Source organism: Pan troglodytes, chromosome 4, assembly GCF_028858775.2.
Source record: "Pan troglodytes isolate AG18354 chromosome 4, NHGRI_mPanTro3-v2.0_pri, whole genome shotgun sequence".
Taxonomy (NCBI): domain Eukaryota; kingdom Metazoa; phylum Chordata; class Mammalia; order Primates; family Hominidae; genus Pan; species Pan troglodytes.
This window is the reverse complement of record NC_072402.2, coordinates 48463588-48481438: the sequence shown is the minus strand read 5'-3', so window position 1 is coordinate 48481438 and position 17851 is coordinate 48463588. Positions and strand designations below refer to the sequence as shown.

Below are 17851 nucleotides of genomic sequence, written 5' to 3'. Positions count from 1 at the left end.
CATAGAATCTTAGAACTGGAAGGAATTTTAGAAATCATCTTGTTCAGTCACTTCATTTTACAAACAAGAAGACTGAAACTCAAGAAATAGTAAGTAGCATACTCATGTCAAAGAACAACTTAGCCCATATTTTATCTTTTTCTGTGATACTGAATTGAGGCACTTTAGTCTGAGCTAATCAGCTCTGTATTTTCATAGCAAAATCAGTGCTCAAAAGTGATTTGCTGAAAGTAAAAATGTTATTGCAAGGCTAAAAAGAGTACATATATTTAAAACGTTACGACTCAGCAGGTTTACTTTTCCTCAACATTTTAATTTTAGAAGTAGAGAAGAGAACCTGTGATTTAGAAAAAAATACAGATACTGTATTTTAGTAAGGTAAAGGAACATCTATTCAAACTTTTGTGTTGCTAATGAAAATAATTAAAAAACCCATTCTAAAAACATCTAGGTGGTTTACATATGAGCAGATTTTCTAAATCAACACTTAGAATTTAAGCTTCAATTCTAGCAGAATAAGTGGAGAAAGGACTTAAAATCACTGTCACAGGAATTACAGACATGTTGTAATCGTACGTTACGGCAGCAACAAAATATTACGAACAGCTGTTTATAATCATCTGGTTTATATGTACTGCTGCAGGGTGGCTGCACTCAACGAGTTTATGCAATGACTTTCTTGGATGTTTCTGAAGGAGGAGGATGTACAGAGAGTAGGCCCCTTGCACTATATGTGGTACATTCCACTTGTGCCTGATTATTAACTGGGATCTTTAATTGTTCTGAGCTTACACTGCAAAGTGATTTTTTCCTCCCAGAGTCTGGAAAGAGCAATGAAAGAAAAGGCGGTCGATCTCGTTCCCATACTCGCTCAAAATCCAGGTCTAGCTCAAAATCCCATTCTAGAAGGAAAAGATCACAATCAAAACACAGGTGAGAATTTCTGCTGTCATATTTAAATTTTATTTTAGTTTTGTATTTAAAATATTAAGATTTTATGAGTTTTCGTCAAAATATCAGAAGTTAGAAATTTTAGTAGTGTACACCTGAAGTGTGGTTACCATTAAATATTGTTCTAATTGTAATACTGTAGTTGAGAATGAAATTTTGTCTAATGATACTTAATTTTTAAATATTTGAACTTATCTTTATTTTTTGAAGTTAGTTTTGTGTCTAAAGATACTCTATTCCAGATTTTTCTAAGAGTAAACTAGTCTTTATATAGAAGTGACAAAAGCTGTTTTCATTCTTCATATTGAGAAAAGGGAACATCCTTAGTGACCATGCTGAAAATAATTGCTCAAGTTGCAGCTTTTTTGTTTTGTTTTCCCAGTCTATTCCAAGTTTGGGGAGCACCACCCCAGATCTTTCACGCAATTCCCTATTTTCAGTACCACGTATCCAAAGGAACACTTTGAGTCCTTGGTATTGCTGGTGATAAGAGCCTCCTCTGCCCACTTTTGGACCTGAAACACAGGAGTAACTTGCAGTTTCAGCTTCTGTTTTAGTACTTTGCTTAAGCTCTGTTTATCTTATTTTTGATCATAGCTTTGTCCTTTTGATTTTCTTTATCTGTCATTTCTTTGTCTTTGGTATAAAGGGGACCTTAAAATGCAAACTTGGCAATACCATCCTAATTGGAAGTACCCTAAAGATCATTACTAAAGTTACAAATTTTGTTGTCTATTTTAAGGTACGGAGGGGGCTGTTGTTGAAATGTGAAAGTATGTATAGTGGATCCTAATTGCATGTTATGTGTACATACGTACTCCTATGTATGTCTTGAGAGAGCAGGGAGGGAAGAGTGTATCTGTGTATGTTGGGATTTTAAAGAAGGAGAAAGGATTTGGGGGAGGGAAAAGGAACCAGTTTGTTGTACATTGTTTTACCAGCAGGCTCAGTTTACTTTGTTTTTGTGTGTATGTGTGTGTTGATCAAGGAGATTCAAAGAATGAGGAAAAATAGGATGTTTCTTTCTTAGATTCTAGTAAACAAGTATACACCAGATATACTAGTGTATACTTGTCTATTCTTAGTTTGCAAAATCTCCTTTGGAATATGGTTTTACTGCGTTTATCCAAGGACTTACAGTAAGACACTTTCAGAACCAAGTGAAGGAGGTTGTTTCACATACAAGAATAAGGCAGTGCAGCAGAGGCCAGAGTCAGGAAGGGATAGTGGAACAGAAGCTGCAGTGATACTAGACTGTGGATATTTCCATATGTTGACAGGATGTGGTGAGGGTAAAGGAGATCAAGGAAATAATAGAATTGGGCTGAAGAGTAATATTACAACTTCTTTTCTGAGGAAGACTGATGACCTGGATCTCATATTGTGTTGATTGTAAGAGAGAGCTAATGTCCAAGACTGGAACAAGCCAAAACTTGATGATGAATAAAATTGTTGTTTCTTTGATGATCTAAGTGAAGTTTTATGTGCTTTATGTAGATATGTCTATACAGATGTACACACAATGTCTGTGTAGCATTAGAAATAATGTATATATATTCCTTTTTTTTTTTCCCCCCAAGATGCAGTTTCAGTCCGTTGCCGAGGCTGGAGTGCAGTAGCTTGATCTCGGCTCACTGCAACCTCCACCTCCCAGGCACAAGTGATCCTCCCACCTCAGCTTCTTGAGTAGCTAAGCCACAGACACGCACCACCACGCCTGGCTAATTTTGTATTTTTTGTAGAAACGGGGTTTTATCATACTGCCCAGGTTGGTCTTGAACTCCTGAGCTCAAGCGATCCTCCCGCCTTGGCCTCCAAAAGTGCTGGGATTATAGGCGTGGTATACATGTTCTTAACTGACATATATACATACATACATACTTTTGTCAGCATATTCTGTTTTTGTGCATGCATGTGGAAACATGTAGCCTTAAGTTCAAGAACAAATACAAAAGAGAGAATGAGTTATCTTTAAATGAGAAAAAAAAAATTCCTTACCTAAAAACATTTAACTTACAGATTCTGACCTGGAAGGATCCCACTATCCCCCAGAAATCAGGAAGGGAATGATAGGCCTTTCTTGACATTTCCTCCTCTGCTAGTGGGAGTTGTTGTCCTTGAATCTCACCCTGACCTATTAGACTTAGCATGAGCGTGGGTTGCAGGAACCCTTTAACTTAAAGGCCCACCTTCTACTTTTTCACCATTTTCAAATGCTTCTAGAGCCATGCTTCCTACCTCCCAACCCTCCCCCACAGCCTTTCCCTGTTCCTTCCGCTTCTTATGGTTAGAGAGAGGAAGGGGTTTCTTGTCACTGTGACCTTGGCTAGGACTAGGGAGGTATGTTTCCATTTTATCCAAGTTTTGATGCCTGTTTTATTTATTGAGACATAGAAAAGATGGATAGTACTATAATTGTTATAATTTTAAGTAACCTTTATAGATTAGCACAGGAACTGTAAGACATTTTATAATATTTTAATGGAAAACAACTGATTTACAAATGAACTTTGATGCAGCATAATGGTAAGTTGCTGGTTTTTTACAGTTTAATTTAAAAATAAGATTTTGCATTATTCAGAATAATACAATTTCTCGTTAAAAATGAGAGTTAATGATAAATCTTTAGTTAGATTAGATCTGCTCTTGACTACTTTTAGCATTCTTAATCAGAAAACTACTAGCGGGTAAGATTGACGTGAAAATATTTAACGTCACAGTTAAAATGTAATAATTACTCTTAGTCACTGTCTTTTGACATCTCAGTTGCAGGGTAAGGTTGGAAGCCAAGTGATCAGTGCTTTTTATTATTAACTTATTTATGAGAGTTATACTTAATTTTTAAAAATAAGTTTTGCTTAAGGTTGGAAAGCATTGCTTTGAGGAAAACAAAAGAATTATATTTTTAGCAAGGACAACTTAAAACAGAAATCTTATAAGTAAGACTTTTTATTAAGTATGTAGAAGCAAAGGCACTTTAAAAGATTACCCTATGTGGATATCTGTAAATGGACTAATAATGTTCTCAGTTTTGCAGTTTTGCCTTAACATCTACTCCTTAACTTTCATGGCTCTTAAGTACTAGTGATAAAGATTTCAGCAAGCTATGAATTATCTTCTTGTATTAAAAACATGGTATGTGATTTCTTATCTAGGGTCTTTGGAAAAAAATAAAATAAAAAATAATGTGGTATGTTGAACCAAGTGAGGCTAAAAAAAAAAATATGGAATGAAGACAATTGTATATTATTTTTAAAGCCAAATAGTAGATGAGTAGTTTAAATGGAAATTAGCTATTGAAATTTTGATTTGTAATGTTGATGAGTATTTTAATCAGCATTTTGACTAACTGAAAAATGTGTTTAAAAACAAAAGATTTTGTTATTAATGAGGATTATTTGGAGGTTTTTCTGGTTTCAAAGCATACCACAAAACATGGTCTTTTTCTTTTTTCTTTTATTTTTTTGAGATGGAATCTTGCTGTGTTGCCCAGGCTGGAGTGCAGTGGAGCGATCTCAGCTCATTGCAACCTCTGCCCCCCGGGTTCAATTGATTCTCCCACCTCAGCTTCCTCAGTAACTGGGAATACAGGTGCATGCCACCATACCCAGCTAATTTTTGTATTTTTAGTAGAGATGGGTTTCACTATGTTTGGCAAGGCTGATCTTGAAATCCTGACCTCAAGGTAGGTGGACCTCAAGTACCACCTGCCTCGGCCTCCCAGAGTGCTGGGATTACAGGTGTGAGCCACTGTGCCCAGCCCAACTATATTTCTTTTACTGATAATTGTTCTAAATTTATTAAAACATGACTATCAAGATGAGTTTTAGCTGTATAAAGGATACTTATAGAAGTTCATTCAGCTTCCTTGGAATACGTACATAAGGATATAAAGTTTACATTTATGTTAACTTTTAATGATGATGACATTGAGAATTAAGATTTTTAAACATTTACTTTGTGCTAGAGAATACTATGCAGTTTTACATACATCATCAGTTGTAATCCTCATGACAGCCCTAAGAGATGCAGGTATGATTCCTACTCCACTTTATAGAGGAAGAAACTCAGGCTTGGAGAGGTTAAGTGACTAGCCAGAGTTCTCACAGGTAGTGTGTGGCAGAGCTGACTTTCAGAGCCAGATTGTCAGACTCCAAAGCTGTTGAGTCTAATCACTTTGCTATTTAAGTTGTGTACATCTGTTTTGTTACAATTTAATAAGTAGTTAGGATACCTCGTTATGCAAAAAATCACATTCTCAAAAAACTTTTTCAGTGAGAAAGGGGGCCTAGTCCAAATTGGAATAACAGTTACTTTTCCTGCAATTAAACGTTTCCTGCAGTTAAAGGTTTCTTTTCATACAGGTTGAGACTCACAAATTTGAAAATCTGAAATTCAAAAGGCTTCAAAACTTTTTGAGCGCTTTCATGATGCTCAAAGGAAATGCTCACTGGAGCATTTTGGATTTTTCAGTTGTGTGTTTGGGATGCTCAACCAGTTTTATACGTGTGTATATATAGAATGCAAATATTCCAAAATCTCCAAAAATGTGAAATTCAAAACACTTTTGGTTCCAAGCATTTCACATAAGGGATACTCAACTGGTAGCTATGATTATAGTTACAGCTATAAAATCAAGGCATTGCAAATCCAATATTTGATTATATCTAGTTTTAACTTATGAGTAATGATTTTTATTTTCCTGTCACAGTGGTGCTGTCATTAGGACTGTGCTTCCTTTTATATATTCTTTTTGTTTGTTATGACAGACAGCACACATTCACAGGAACTACTCAACCACGTAACCACTACTCCCTGTCATGATGTGTTATGACCAGATTACATGCAAGTCAACAGGGAAAAATCGTCTATACTGATTTGAGGCATAAAATGACTAGCAAAAGCCACATCTGAAAATATACGAAATAACTGTTAAATTCTTTGTTTCTGTCTCTGTTCTAGACAATGAAATATCCGGTAAAGTTTCCAGTAAATGTATTTCAGATTATGTAACTAAAGTATTATTTAAGAGAAAATTTTAAAATATTGTTAAATACTGTTAGGATAGATTTTAAATTTTCTTGTTTGAAAGATCGTAAATTAAGTTTTGATATTCTAACAATTTTTTTTCTTTAGGAGTAGATCCCATAATAGATCACGTTCAAGACAGAAAGACAGACGTAGATCTAAGAGCCCACATAAAAAACGCTCTAAATCAAGGGAGAGACGGAAGTCAAGGAGTCGTTCGCGTTCACGGTGAGTTTTAGAGAAATTAACAATAATTTTTTTTTTCCTCAGAGTTCTGTTAGTGCTAAGGGATAATATTTTAATTGGCTTCATTTGTTAAAAATCTGTTGTGGTTTAGGTTTTTAATGAGAGAAATTAAACCTTTTTTATTGTTTTAGTAATCTAGGATTAATATTGATTGCCAGTGATCTGAATCTGATGTCAGTGTGACTCATGAGGTTTCCAAACTACTCAGTTCAGCTTGTGTAGTATGAATAGCTTTGTTTAGCAGCTTCTTGTACACCTGAGCTATATAAAAATGTATATGTAAATGCCTGTAGGTACTATAAATTGTCTTCTGTTGGTAATTGTTGAAGAGAGAGAGGTCTTTTTGGAGGAGGTAGAACTATTTTAGTTATGAATTTATTTATTTTTGTTTTTAAAGGGACAAGAGAAAAGACACTCGAGAAAAGATCAAGGAAAAGGAAAGAGTGAAAGAGAAAGACAGGGAAAAGGAGAGAGAGAGGGAAAAGGAACGTGAAAAAGAAAAGGAACGGGGTAAAAACAAAGATAAAGACCGGGACAAGGAACGGGAAAAGGACCGGGAAAAAGACAAGGAAAAGGACAGAGAGAGAGAACGGGAAAAAGAGCATGAAAAGGATCGAGACAAAGAGAAGGAAAAGGAACAGGACAAAGAAAAGGAACGAGAAAAAGACAGATCCAAAGAGATAGATGAAAAAAGAAAGAAGGATAAAAAATCCAGAACACCACCCAGGAGTTACAATGCATCGCGAAGATCTCGTAGTTCCAGCAGGTTTGATAATGCTTAAAATTTTTACAAAGGGATTTGCTGATGACAATTGGAAACAAAATTTTTTACGGAGGGAGAAAAGGTTACTGTACGCAAGTGGAACCTGTAAAGTAATATAAGAACATTTTCTCCTAATTTCAGAGTAAACATTTCTCTAGCAGAGTGGGGAAAGAGATGATACTGGGCAACATTATTTGAAGAGTTTTAGCGATTCTTTGTAACTACTATTTTAATAGAATAATAATAATTGTTATTTTCTTAGAGGGTGGGATGGCAGGGAAAGGTACTTTTTTAAAAAAGCACATTAAGAATTTGCATCTTAGGCTTTTTCCTGAAGTTTTTTTGAATGGTGTGATTAATTTTAATATGTAAAATGATTGCTGAAGTTGCGGTGTTAGCCCTCTTTGTCACCTAAGTTAATTTTTATCCTTATTTTGTTAAGTGCATAACATTTAAATTTTTGTTGTGTTTTATTTTGTCAGTTTTAAGGGTTAGAGTTTTTCCTTAGGACTGTGATTTGAGTTTATTAATAGGTTTACTACCACCAGGTGGCAGCAAGTTGCCATAGTAACAGCTGTACAATGAGAACAACTTTTGAGATTTAAGATTATCTAAACCCACATCCTTTACTTCAGATGATACCATGACTGTAAATGGAAGTTCCTAACTTGTACTACACTGTCTTAAAAATACTAAATATATATATTAGCAAATTTTTGAAGATTTTTAAAGATGGTTTTTTAATAGAAAATAATTTGAGATAAAGGAATATATGTTTCCCATTTTTAAAACTTGTGCTTTAGTAGTTTATTTTTAATACCAGCCTTTGACTAGATAATAAAAGATAATCATAGACATTTATTGTGCACTTTACTGTATGCCAGACATGATGTCAGTAGACTTTTTCATGTCTCACCTTATTTAATCCTCACAACAGGCCTGGGAGAAGATTATTATCATCACTGTTTTAAAACATGAGGAAGCTGACGCTCTGTATGAGAAGTATAGTAGCCCTTTTCCTTTATTTTAGAGATTAAGTTTGAGAATTCTCTAGTACTTGTACTTACTTTTAAAAACTACCTCAGAAGCATAAAGTTGAAAGCAGTAGTATATGTTAAAACAAGGCTCAAAATAAACAGATCACTGCTGGATTTCAGCACATTGAACCACAAATTGAAGAATTAATGTAACCTCCTTTGCTGTGGGTACTGGTTTGAGCCTTGTAACCACACCTTTACTGCAAAGTGATTTTATTGATTCTGTGTCACACATGCCTTTGTGTTTCTGTGATTGTTTAGACATTACCTTTCACAGCACCAAATACTATTTTCATTCCTTTTTAATAACAAATTTACTTTTTTTGATGACATGGGAATGTTTAACTTTTTCTCGGGCCATTTTAAGTTGTTTGGTGTAGAGGAAAGTTCAAGTGTTCACATTCATTCCTAAATATATATGTATATAATTTTTGAAACAGAGTCTTGCTCATCGCCCAGGCTGGAGTGCAGTGTCATGATCTTGACTCACTGCAACCTCCCCCTCCTCGGTTCACGTGATTCTTGTACCTCAGCCTCCCAAGTAGCTGGGATTACAGGTGTGCACCACCATGCCTGGCTAATTTTTGTATTTTTAGTAGAGATGGAGTTTCACCATATTGGCCAGGTTGATCTTGAACTCCTGGCCTCAAGTAATCTGCCCTCCTTGGCCTCCCAAAGTGCTGGGATTACAGGCATGAGTCACTGCACCTGGCTCAAATACATTCTTCAGTAACAACTGGGGCCTTGAGAATAAAAGATGACTGACATTAGTTTATAAAGGCAGCAATTTGGAATGTTTCGTGCTTTCAGAAGAGCTTGGTAAAGAGTTACAATTTCTTTGAATTTTTTTTTTTTTTTTTTTTTTTAGACTGTCACTTTGTCACCCAGGCTAGAATGCAGTGGCACAGTATCTGCTCACTGCATCCTCTGCCTCCTGGGTTCAGCGATTCTCCTGCCTTAGCTTCCTGAGTAGCTGGAATTACAGGCGTGTGCCACCACACTCAACTAATTTTTGTATTTTATTTAATAGAGATGGGGTTTCACCATGTTGGCCAGGCTGGTCTCAAACTCCTGACCTCAGGTGATCCACCCGCTTCAGCCTCCCAAAGTGCTGGAATTACAGACGTGAGCCACCGCCCCCAGCCAAGAGTTAAAATTTCTTGTCTTTTAGCATTTTTCTGCTTTTCAAATGTTCTGATTTGTTTACTAAATGGAGAATATTTTAACTGTTCAAAAAATAGTTAATATTTTTATTTCTAACATTGTCTCCTAATTTATACTTTTAAAGAAAATGATATTAAATAATTTTTTAATGCTTAAATTTACTGTCATTAAAGGTGATACCAAGAAAGGGAAGGAAAAAACAATATTTATTGAGCACCTACTCTGTGTCACACTCTGTGCTTTGCACATTACAGCTTTTATCCTAAATCCTCAACAACCTCATAAGACTTGAATTATTGTCTTTATTTTTCAGTTGAAAAAACAGATTAGGTTAAGTAATATGATCCTGGTTGTATAGCTGGGTAAAGTGTATAACTCAAATTTAAGTCTAAGTCTCACCAACTTTAGTTGTTAATACAATTTCTTTCTCAAGTAATTGTCTAGATTGCTGTCTATGGAGACTTTCCTCTCATTATCGTCAGCTAGTAGGTATTAGACATCCGCTTGTACATAGTGCTTTCTGAACAAATAAGTAAAAGAATTACACTGATCAAGGCAGAGCGATTTTGTGTAATCTTAAAGTCTGGAATACGCTGACATTCACATGCTTTGAAAAAAGTATTTTTGGTTCTTAGGCTGAGCTGTTAAGAGAATGTCATTGATGTAATCAAATAATGTATCTAATTTCCACATTAGAAGTGTAATTGTGGAGTGTCTTGGGAATAAAAGTGGGTAATGGAGGAGAGAGTCTTAGGTAGAGGTAGAATTGAGTTGTGTTCTCAGAGTTCTTGAGCTTTGTATTTTAATACATATTATATATACCGTGTGAGCATTTTTTATTTTAGAAATGAAAAACTTAAAATATTTTATTAGTCTCTTAGAATCAGTTTCCTGAGATGGTAAGGATAACATGAATTCCAGAGGATTTGGTTTTTTAGCTATGTGGTCACTGATTATCAGAACTTGTGAGATAGATCATTGGGTATGTCCTCGTACCATATCCCTTAAATTATAGACCTAGTGAAGTTCATTGTTTCTGAGTTGAAGTAGTTTAGAATATGTATCATTTGCTAATCTGATAAGCAAAATGGTTTTTAATAATAATAACGTAATCTATTTTATAATTATTCCTGTCATATTTACATTTCAGATTGTAACTGTTTTGCTTAAATCTAAGCAACTTGTACACTAAATTTTAAATTAATAGAACAACAGTAATGAAATGATAGGAGGTTGGAGGGAAAGGCAGTTTCTCTCTAAAATGATAGTAATGTAAATGCTTTTTAAGTAGACGTTAATAATTGGGTATAGAAAGTTCACATTTTACAAGCCAATTTATGTTTCAGTTCTTGAAAAGGGCCTGTTACTTTGTTATAATCCACAGTGGGGCAGCAAGGAGCTAGATACATGACAAATGATTTGATAAGCAAAACATGTTTTAGCTGCTAAGAAACGCCATTAATATTTTTTCTACTGAAGAAATTGTTCAAATAAACGAGGTGAAAAGGAGGAGGTCTTCTACTCTTCCTAATATGAAGTCTTAGATGATGTTTTCATCAGTCTGTAAAATTTATGGTTCATAATTTGACCCACTCTAAAGTTAGGTAATTGAACATGCTCATAAAGGACATAAGTTTAAACTGGCCTCTAAAGAATACTGTTCATATGAGAATATCGAGGACCCTTTTGCTTTTGTATATTTGAATTGCCGTTTATTTCAATTGCTGTTTTTAAAAATGATGTGTTTTTGATTTTCAGGGAAAGGCGTAGGAGGAGGAGCAGGAGTTCTTCCAGATCTCCAAGAACATCAAAAACCATAAAAAGGAAATCTTCTAGATCTCCGTCCCCCAGGAGGTAGGTTGGAAGCTTGTGCTAAAACTAAACAGGAGAAAGCAATAAATATTTTTTGAAATTTTAAATTTCTCTCTTTATTTTTTAAACTTTATATTTTGAATGAATAATACATATGCATTATTCAGAAATTAAAGATAAAAGTTATGTATCAGGAAGTCTTAATTTCCACTCTTGCCCATCTACACTGTTCCCAGAAGTAATGACTTCATGAGGTTTTTTTGTATATGCTTCCAGTTTCATATACAGATAACAAGATGAGAATGTATCATTTTTTTCTAATACAAAAAGCAACACAAAATACACACTGTTGTGCACTTGGTTTTGTCATTTAACTACCAGGAAGTCTTTTTGTCACTTAACTTACCAGGTCAGAGAGAGCTTCTTCAATTCCTTTTTATAATTGCATAGGCTTCCATTGTATGGCCATACCGTAGTTTTTTAACTAGGCTACAGTAGAAGGGGTTTTTTGAATTTTTTTACCATAAATTATGTAATGCTGTAATGAATAGCTTTGGACTTAAGTTGTTTTTAGTGTGCATGTGTGTAGGAAAAATCTCAAGAAATGGCATTGTTAAGTTAGATAATAAGCATGTTTGTAATTTTTGAGAAATATTTCCTAATTATCCTCTATAAGAGTTGGCAGCAGTTTGCACTCTTAATTATGAGAGAAGTGACCACTTCATAGATTTGAAAGCCATTTGTATTTCTTTTTCTGCGAATTGCCTGTATACTCTGCCCATTTTCCTGTTGGCCTTTTTGTTTCCTTTTCTATTTCCAAGAACTCTTTTATATTAGGGAGCTTATTGTTTAGTGATGTGATTATAAATATCATTCTCAGTTTGCTGTTTCTTTTAAAAAATTGTTTGTGAGACTTGATTACAAAGGTTTTTCATTTTTAAAATAACTTTCTCTTTTTCTTTTATGACTTCTTTTGTGAGTCAAAAACTGATAAAAGGCTTTTCCTATTCCAAGATTATGATAGAACTTTCCCATTGTTCCTTCTTGTACTTTTGTGGTTTTATATTTTGCAGTTAAATCTCTGGTTAGAGTCTTAATTCTTGTGTACAATATGGCAGATGGGTTCAGTTTTATTTTACAAATGCTTCCGTGTTGTTGCAGTACCATTTGTTAAAAACTCAATTTTTCTAACATTAATTTGATATGTTGCCTTTGTCATGTGCTGTGTTTTTCTGTGTGTTTGGGTCTATTTCTGGGTCTTCTGTGCCCTTGGATTGGTTTGACTGGCCGTTCATGTGCCAGTGTCCCACCCTTTTAATTATTGAGATTATACAGTATTTTTAAGTATTTGGCAAGGCCTGTTCTCTATACCCCTCATTGCTTTTTTGAGTATAGTTAGCTTTCCTTTCAGTGGTTATTTTTCCGCTTGAACATGAGTCAGTTGTCTGCATTCCAGAAATAAAACCTATTGATGATTTGTGTTACAGTTGCATTCGATTTATAAATTAACTTAGGGAAAATTGATAAACAGGTTTATTAATAAAGATTCATGATGACAAGTCATCTGTCCAGGAATATGGTGTATCTAATGAGATCAGGCACGCTCAGGGTGATATGGCTGTAGACAAGGAATGTGGTATATCTTATTAGGCCATCGTTAGTGTTTTCAGAAATATTTCATCGTTTGTTTCATACAGGCTTTATGCATTTCTTAATTCCTAGAAATTTTTGTTGTTGTTGCTGTTGGAAATGAGGTATTTTCTTTCATTATGTTTAATTGGGGGTTAGGTTTGTACATAAGAAAGTTATTGATTTCTGTATATTTATTTTTTTAATCCCACTGCCTTACTAATTGGTTATGGTTTTTTAGGTGATTTTCTGTGATTTTCCAGCAGAGGGGTCTTTTGTTTATTTGCTTATAGGTTTTTGGCTTTTGTGAGAATAACGGAAGGCTTAGGATACTATAGATGCAGGCCATGTTTGTATTTTTGAAACAAATACTTTACCCAGGAAAGTCAAAACTTTTCTCTTATGAACTGAAATTAGACAAAAAGATACATTCAGAAAATGTCACTCCTGTCTCCATTCCATGTGCCTTGTTCCCATTCACCCTGTGTAATTGACCAGTCATTTGATTGTCTTTCCTTTGTTTCTCTTTGCGAAATGAGGCAGATACATATTCATTTGGTTTTATTTTCTCCTTATTGCAGTACATAAACAAATATTGAATATTCGAAAACTATTAAATAGGCTATGCCAAATAGTGTTTTATGAGAACATATGGTGGCCTCTGCCAAAATGACTTGTGTATCCTTAAGAAACTAACTGGGGTAAGGGTGGGGTAGGTCAGGTTGTAGGGCTCATTTATGTTACTTTGCAAACCAGCTTACTGTTGATGCTTATTAACAATGCATTATTTTAGATATCCAGTGTTAGAAAAGGATATTTTGTCAAGAATATAATAGATCTTACAATTTCTTAGAATTTAACTGACATATCAATATTCTTATAGCAGAAATAAGAAGGATAAAAAGAGAGAAAAAGAAAGGGACCACATCAGTGAAAGAAGAGAGAGAGAACGTTCAACGTCTATGAGAAAGAGTTCTAATGATAGAGATGGGAAGGAGAAGTTGGAGAAGAACAGTACTTCACTTAAAGTAAGCAGCAGTCATTCGGTGTCTGGCACTTGAAATGGTTCTTTATTGCATACAAATGGTTTTAGACTGAAAGCTCTTTGGGGAACAGTGTCTTGTACATTGTTGGCATTTTATGGCATTTTAAAATATTTAAAATATTGGTAATTTAAAAAAACTAAATGTTGAAGAGATAAGAGCCAATTAAAACTAAAAAAACTAAGTTAAATCCTAACATGGCATGCAATAAGAAAAATTTAAGAAATCAACAGTAACAAATGTATTTGATTTTATATAGATAGGATTTCTGCCTGATGCCATTTTCCTCAATTTATGTTTCAGCAAGTTTGAAAAGACTTTGTGTAGTTAACATTAGGTTTGTTGGGTTAGAATACCTAATGGAAAACCACATTCCACCAAGTGAGCTTTTTTGTCACTTGGATAAATACTTCAAGTAGTTGTGAATTAAGTTACTTACACTGGTAAAGTATATTTGTATTTGGAAATTATGAATTTTGGAACATCTATCTTATAGTTTTATGTACTGTAATACTGATAGACGATTATCATCATCATCAATAACATTGATAAAATTTATTAAGCATTTACGATGTGCCGGGCACTGTTTGTTCTCATTTAACTCTTTTAAATTGAGGGTAGAAATTGGAGTGCTCTTGAACAGCCTTTTCCAGGAGGCATAGTGACTTCCTTTTCCACATTTCCTTATTTTTGCTGTATTGGTTTGCAGATTAAAAATCTATCCTGGCATCCTTGGAAATTATTTCACTCTTTCAATAGATCTGTCTCCGTTTTTCAAGTCTGTCAGCAACATTTATTGAGCACTTGCTTAAAATTTCTGTTCACCAATTCTAATTTAATTTCCATGGATTATCCATCTTTTATGAGAATACAAAGGGGAAATTGATAGTGTTTGCATATTCATTTTGTGTGAAAACGTAATGAGAGAAAAATCATACCCAGTTTTTTAAATTTGCAAAAGATAAAGTTTCACATTTTTGTCGTCATAGCAGGCAGTTCTTGAGGAAAATATTAAATGCATACCTTAATTACTCATTGTAGGAGAAAGAGCACAATAGAGAACCAGATTCAAGTGTGAGCAAAGAAGTAGATGACAAGGATGCACCAAGGACTGAGGAAAACAAAATACAGCACAATGGGAATTGTCAGCTGAATGAAGAAAACCTCTCTACCAAAACAGAAGCAGTATAGGACTGACAAGTGTACCTCTGCACTCAATGCTGGAATCAAATCCAAAGCTTTTAATTCTCTCAACAAGATGTAAACAGGAAAGAAATCTAGTTGAGCATGAAGATAGAGGATCTAACAGCTTTTCCAGTTGTTAGATGACTTTGTGGCCATCTTGTTATTGAGTAAGAAAATAAAGCATGGACATCATGAAAATAACAGATGTTACCCAAACTCATCTTCTAAAATCTGTGCATTTCCATGGTGGCTGACACACTTGTCATGTGGTCTGTTAGTGTTTGCCAAGAACCATTGCAAATAAATTGAACATCAAAGATCCAAGTTTGTACTATCCCTAAAGACTGGAGATAAGCATTGGAGGCTCTTTTAAAAAATGCTAGTTACTGAATTTTGTATTGTTTTACTTTTTTTTAATTTCAATATATACAGTTTGATGATGTGCTTGAAATTGGTGCAAATATATACACACCCTTGTAAGTGCAAAGTATGTAAGAAGTTTTAACATTTACTTCACAGGACTTGTGATTGTGTTAAATTCTCACTATTGTGTTTTCTTTTGCTCACTGTTTAGGACAATTTTTCTTTAAAATAGTTTTGCAGATTAAAATTGCTTAAATAAGTGGATTAAAAAACTGACAATGCATGCTACTGTTCTCTTTCAAAAGGAAGAGCAACCGTGTTGAATACTAATAATGATGAATTAGTATTCAGTGTTTAGAATCATTGGGTCTACCCACAAAGTGAGCATTTCTTTTTAAATTTTCTTGACATTTCCAAGCTTATTATGAATAATATTGCAGTGTGTCTTGTCAGCTGTAGGTGGCAAAGGTGCCCTTATAAAAAAGGAAACTGGCTTTTCAAAATGGGCTATGGGAGCACAAGCTGAAGCTTTAGTGCCTTCTACAATGTGGTATACTGTTTTCTAGAATTTTATATGTGCTAGTCATTCTCAATTCATATGGAATCTAGATGGATATTTCATGCATACCCATAGAGAAGTGTGTAAGTGGTATGTCAGAAGAGCTTCTTACTGATTTCACCTAAAATGAGAAGGAAGTCCTGTTTTCAAGAATGACATTAGAGTCATGCAGCTTTGGGACCATCAGTTTTATACTGTGATAATTGAAAATGAAACATGTTCTTATTTTCCTTAAATTGAAGAAAACCCTTTAGTTGTCTACATTGGATGGCCTTATTACCTCTCAATCATCTTTTCATAAATGATGTGCAGAAATTGTACTTAAGGACTTAGGAGTATATGGGAGGTTATTGGTTTTATGTTTAAGGATACGTTTACTTGAGTTTAAGATACAGGTCATCCATCATTCTTAGGCTCACTTTTTACAGAAAGTATGCAAATAGTAAAGTGACAGTACTGCTAATGTTTTTCCCCAGTACTATAACTTGTGGTTTCTGAACTCATTATTGTTGTATTTCCAAAAAAGTAATACCTTTTAATTAGTGTATTAAAAGTTAAGTATAATTATTTTAATGCAGTCTAATACAATCAGATTACTCAGTTGCCTTACCTCATGGGAAGAGTTACTTTTTTAGATCTAAAAAGCTGAATAGCATGTTAGTTACTTGGTTTCAACTTGAGTTTTCTTTTAATGTTAATAAGATTGAAACTTTAGTATTTAGTGGGGAATGGAAAGAGTTGCCCTTGTTGCAAGTAATGAAGCCTGATTTGATTATGAAGCTGCTTAATCACTCTTCATGTGTTCAGAATTACTATTTTTTTTGTTTGTTTTTCCTTTTTGTCACTGTGTACATTAAAATTTTGGAAGATGCTTTACTATGTAAAGTATAGATGGTCATTTTAATCATTCAGCCACATACGGTTGGCTGGTAAACAGCTTATTCTGATACAAGAATGCTTGGGTGCATATGGAAAGATTGTGAAAGAGTGTGTCTTGCATCAACAGCTGTCTTATTTATGATATATAAGTAGAAATAGAGCAAATGTTGGAATCTGTTATTTTTAGTACCGTGTCTTTAATAAAGCTAAGTATTTTAGAGGAAAATATTTGTTTATGCATTTCAAAAAAGCATTTTAGTTTTATCCTGCTCGTTTTAGTTGGCATAGAGATTGTTGTGACGTGGAGAGTGCATGTTTGTGTGGTGTCTATAAAACAAGTCATTTAAAGTATGAGTGTTTTCTTGTACTCTGGACCTATTACATGTTTCTTTATGTTGGTAATTAACATTTAATTTGGTTCTTGCTGCTAATTATTTTCTTTGCTGATATTTATTAAGCTTTAAAATAATCGTACTATAATCTCGAAACACTGATTTGTAAAAACTAAGAATGAGTAGGAATACAAGAGATCTGGAGGAACAAATCAGATTGTTATTAGGGTTTGACTTTTTTTTTACATGGGCTTATGGAAGCAAGGCATTCTAGGGTCTAGAGGGATGTGTGTGTGTGTGTGTGTGTGTGTGTGTGTGTGTGTGTGTGTGTGTGTCCATGTGTGCGCATGCGCACATGTGTATCTGTTTGAGACATACTTTCTCTGTAAACTTAAAAGAGCTCATGTTTTCATTTGTTTATTCTTTTCTTTCAGGGTATTTTGTTTTTTTCTTTAAGACTTCTTTTTTTTTAAATCCCAGGTAGATGTTGTCAGATAAACTTGAGGTAAGGCCAAGAAGACAGACATTTTATGCTTCATACTTTCTGTAATTCTCTTTTGTAGCTTGATTACATAGAGTACCCTCTGTTCCTTAAGTTGTAGTTGCTATTTATCATTGTAGACAAATTCTGTTGCCTTTCAGCAACGTATGCTGAACTAGTATCATAAGATGGTGCATCAGTTCATAAGCTAGTGCATAAGTTTTGTGTCAAAACTTTTAAATCCTGAAGTTCTGCAGTTATCGTCTTAGTTATTTTCTATCTAATTAGCTTATAATTGCAAACACTAGTCAGCTTGTGATCTCTGTGTTTCAAGTTCTTTTCTTCACGAGGTTCAGTACCTGCTATGTTGATCTTTGGC

At 34.2% G+C, this 17851-nt stretch overlaps 1 protein-coding gene across 4 annotated transcripts in view; it reads left to right on the top strand.

The window, feature by feature from the left end:
- SREK1 (splicing regulatory glutamic acid and lysine rich protein 1) overlaps positions 1 to 16885 on the top strand; it is a 37141-nt gene extending 20256 nt beyond the window's left edge. For 3 of the 4 annotated variants that reach the window (XM_001162417.8, XM_063811167.1, XM_024353398.3), the window contains 6 exons: positions 819 to 933; positions 6088 to 6207; positions 6623 to 6991; positions 10948 to 11043; positions 13514 to 13658; positions 14715 to 16885. In XM_001162417.8, coding sequence (XP_001162417.2) covers positions 819 to 933; positions 6088 to 6207; positions 6623 to 6991; positions 10948 to 11043; positions 13514 to 13658; positions 14715 to 14864 — 995 coding nt within the window. In that variant the 3' untranslated portion in view covers positions 14865 to 16885. The remainder of the gene's footprint in view (positions 1 to 818; positions 934 to 6087; positions 6208 to 6622; positions 6992 to 10947; positions 11044 to 13513; positions 13659 to 14714) is intronic. The other variant, XM_009449070.5, reaches the window with a different exon arrangement.
- The last annotated feature ends 966 nt before the right edge of the window (positions 16886 to 17851 follow it).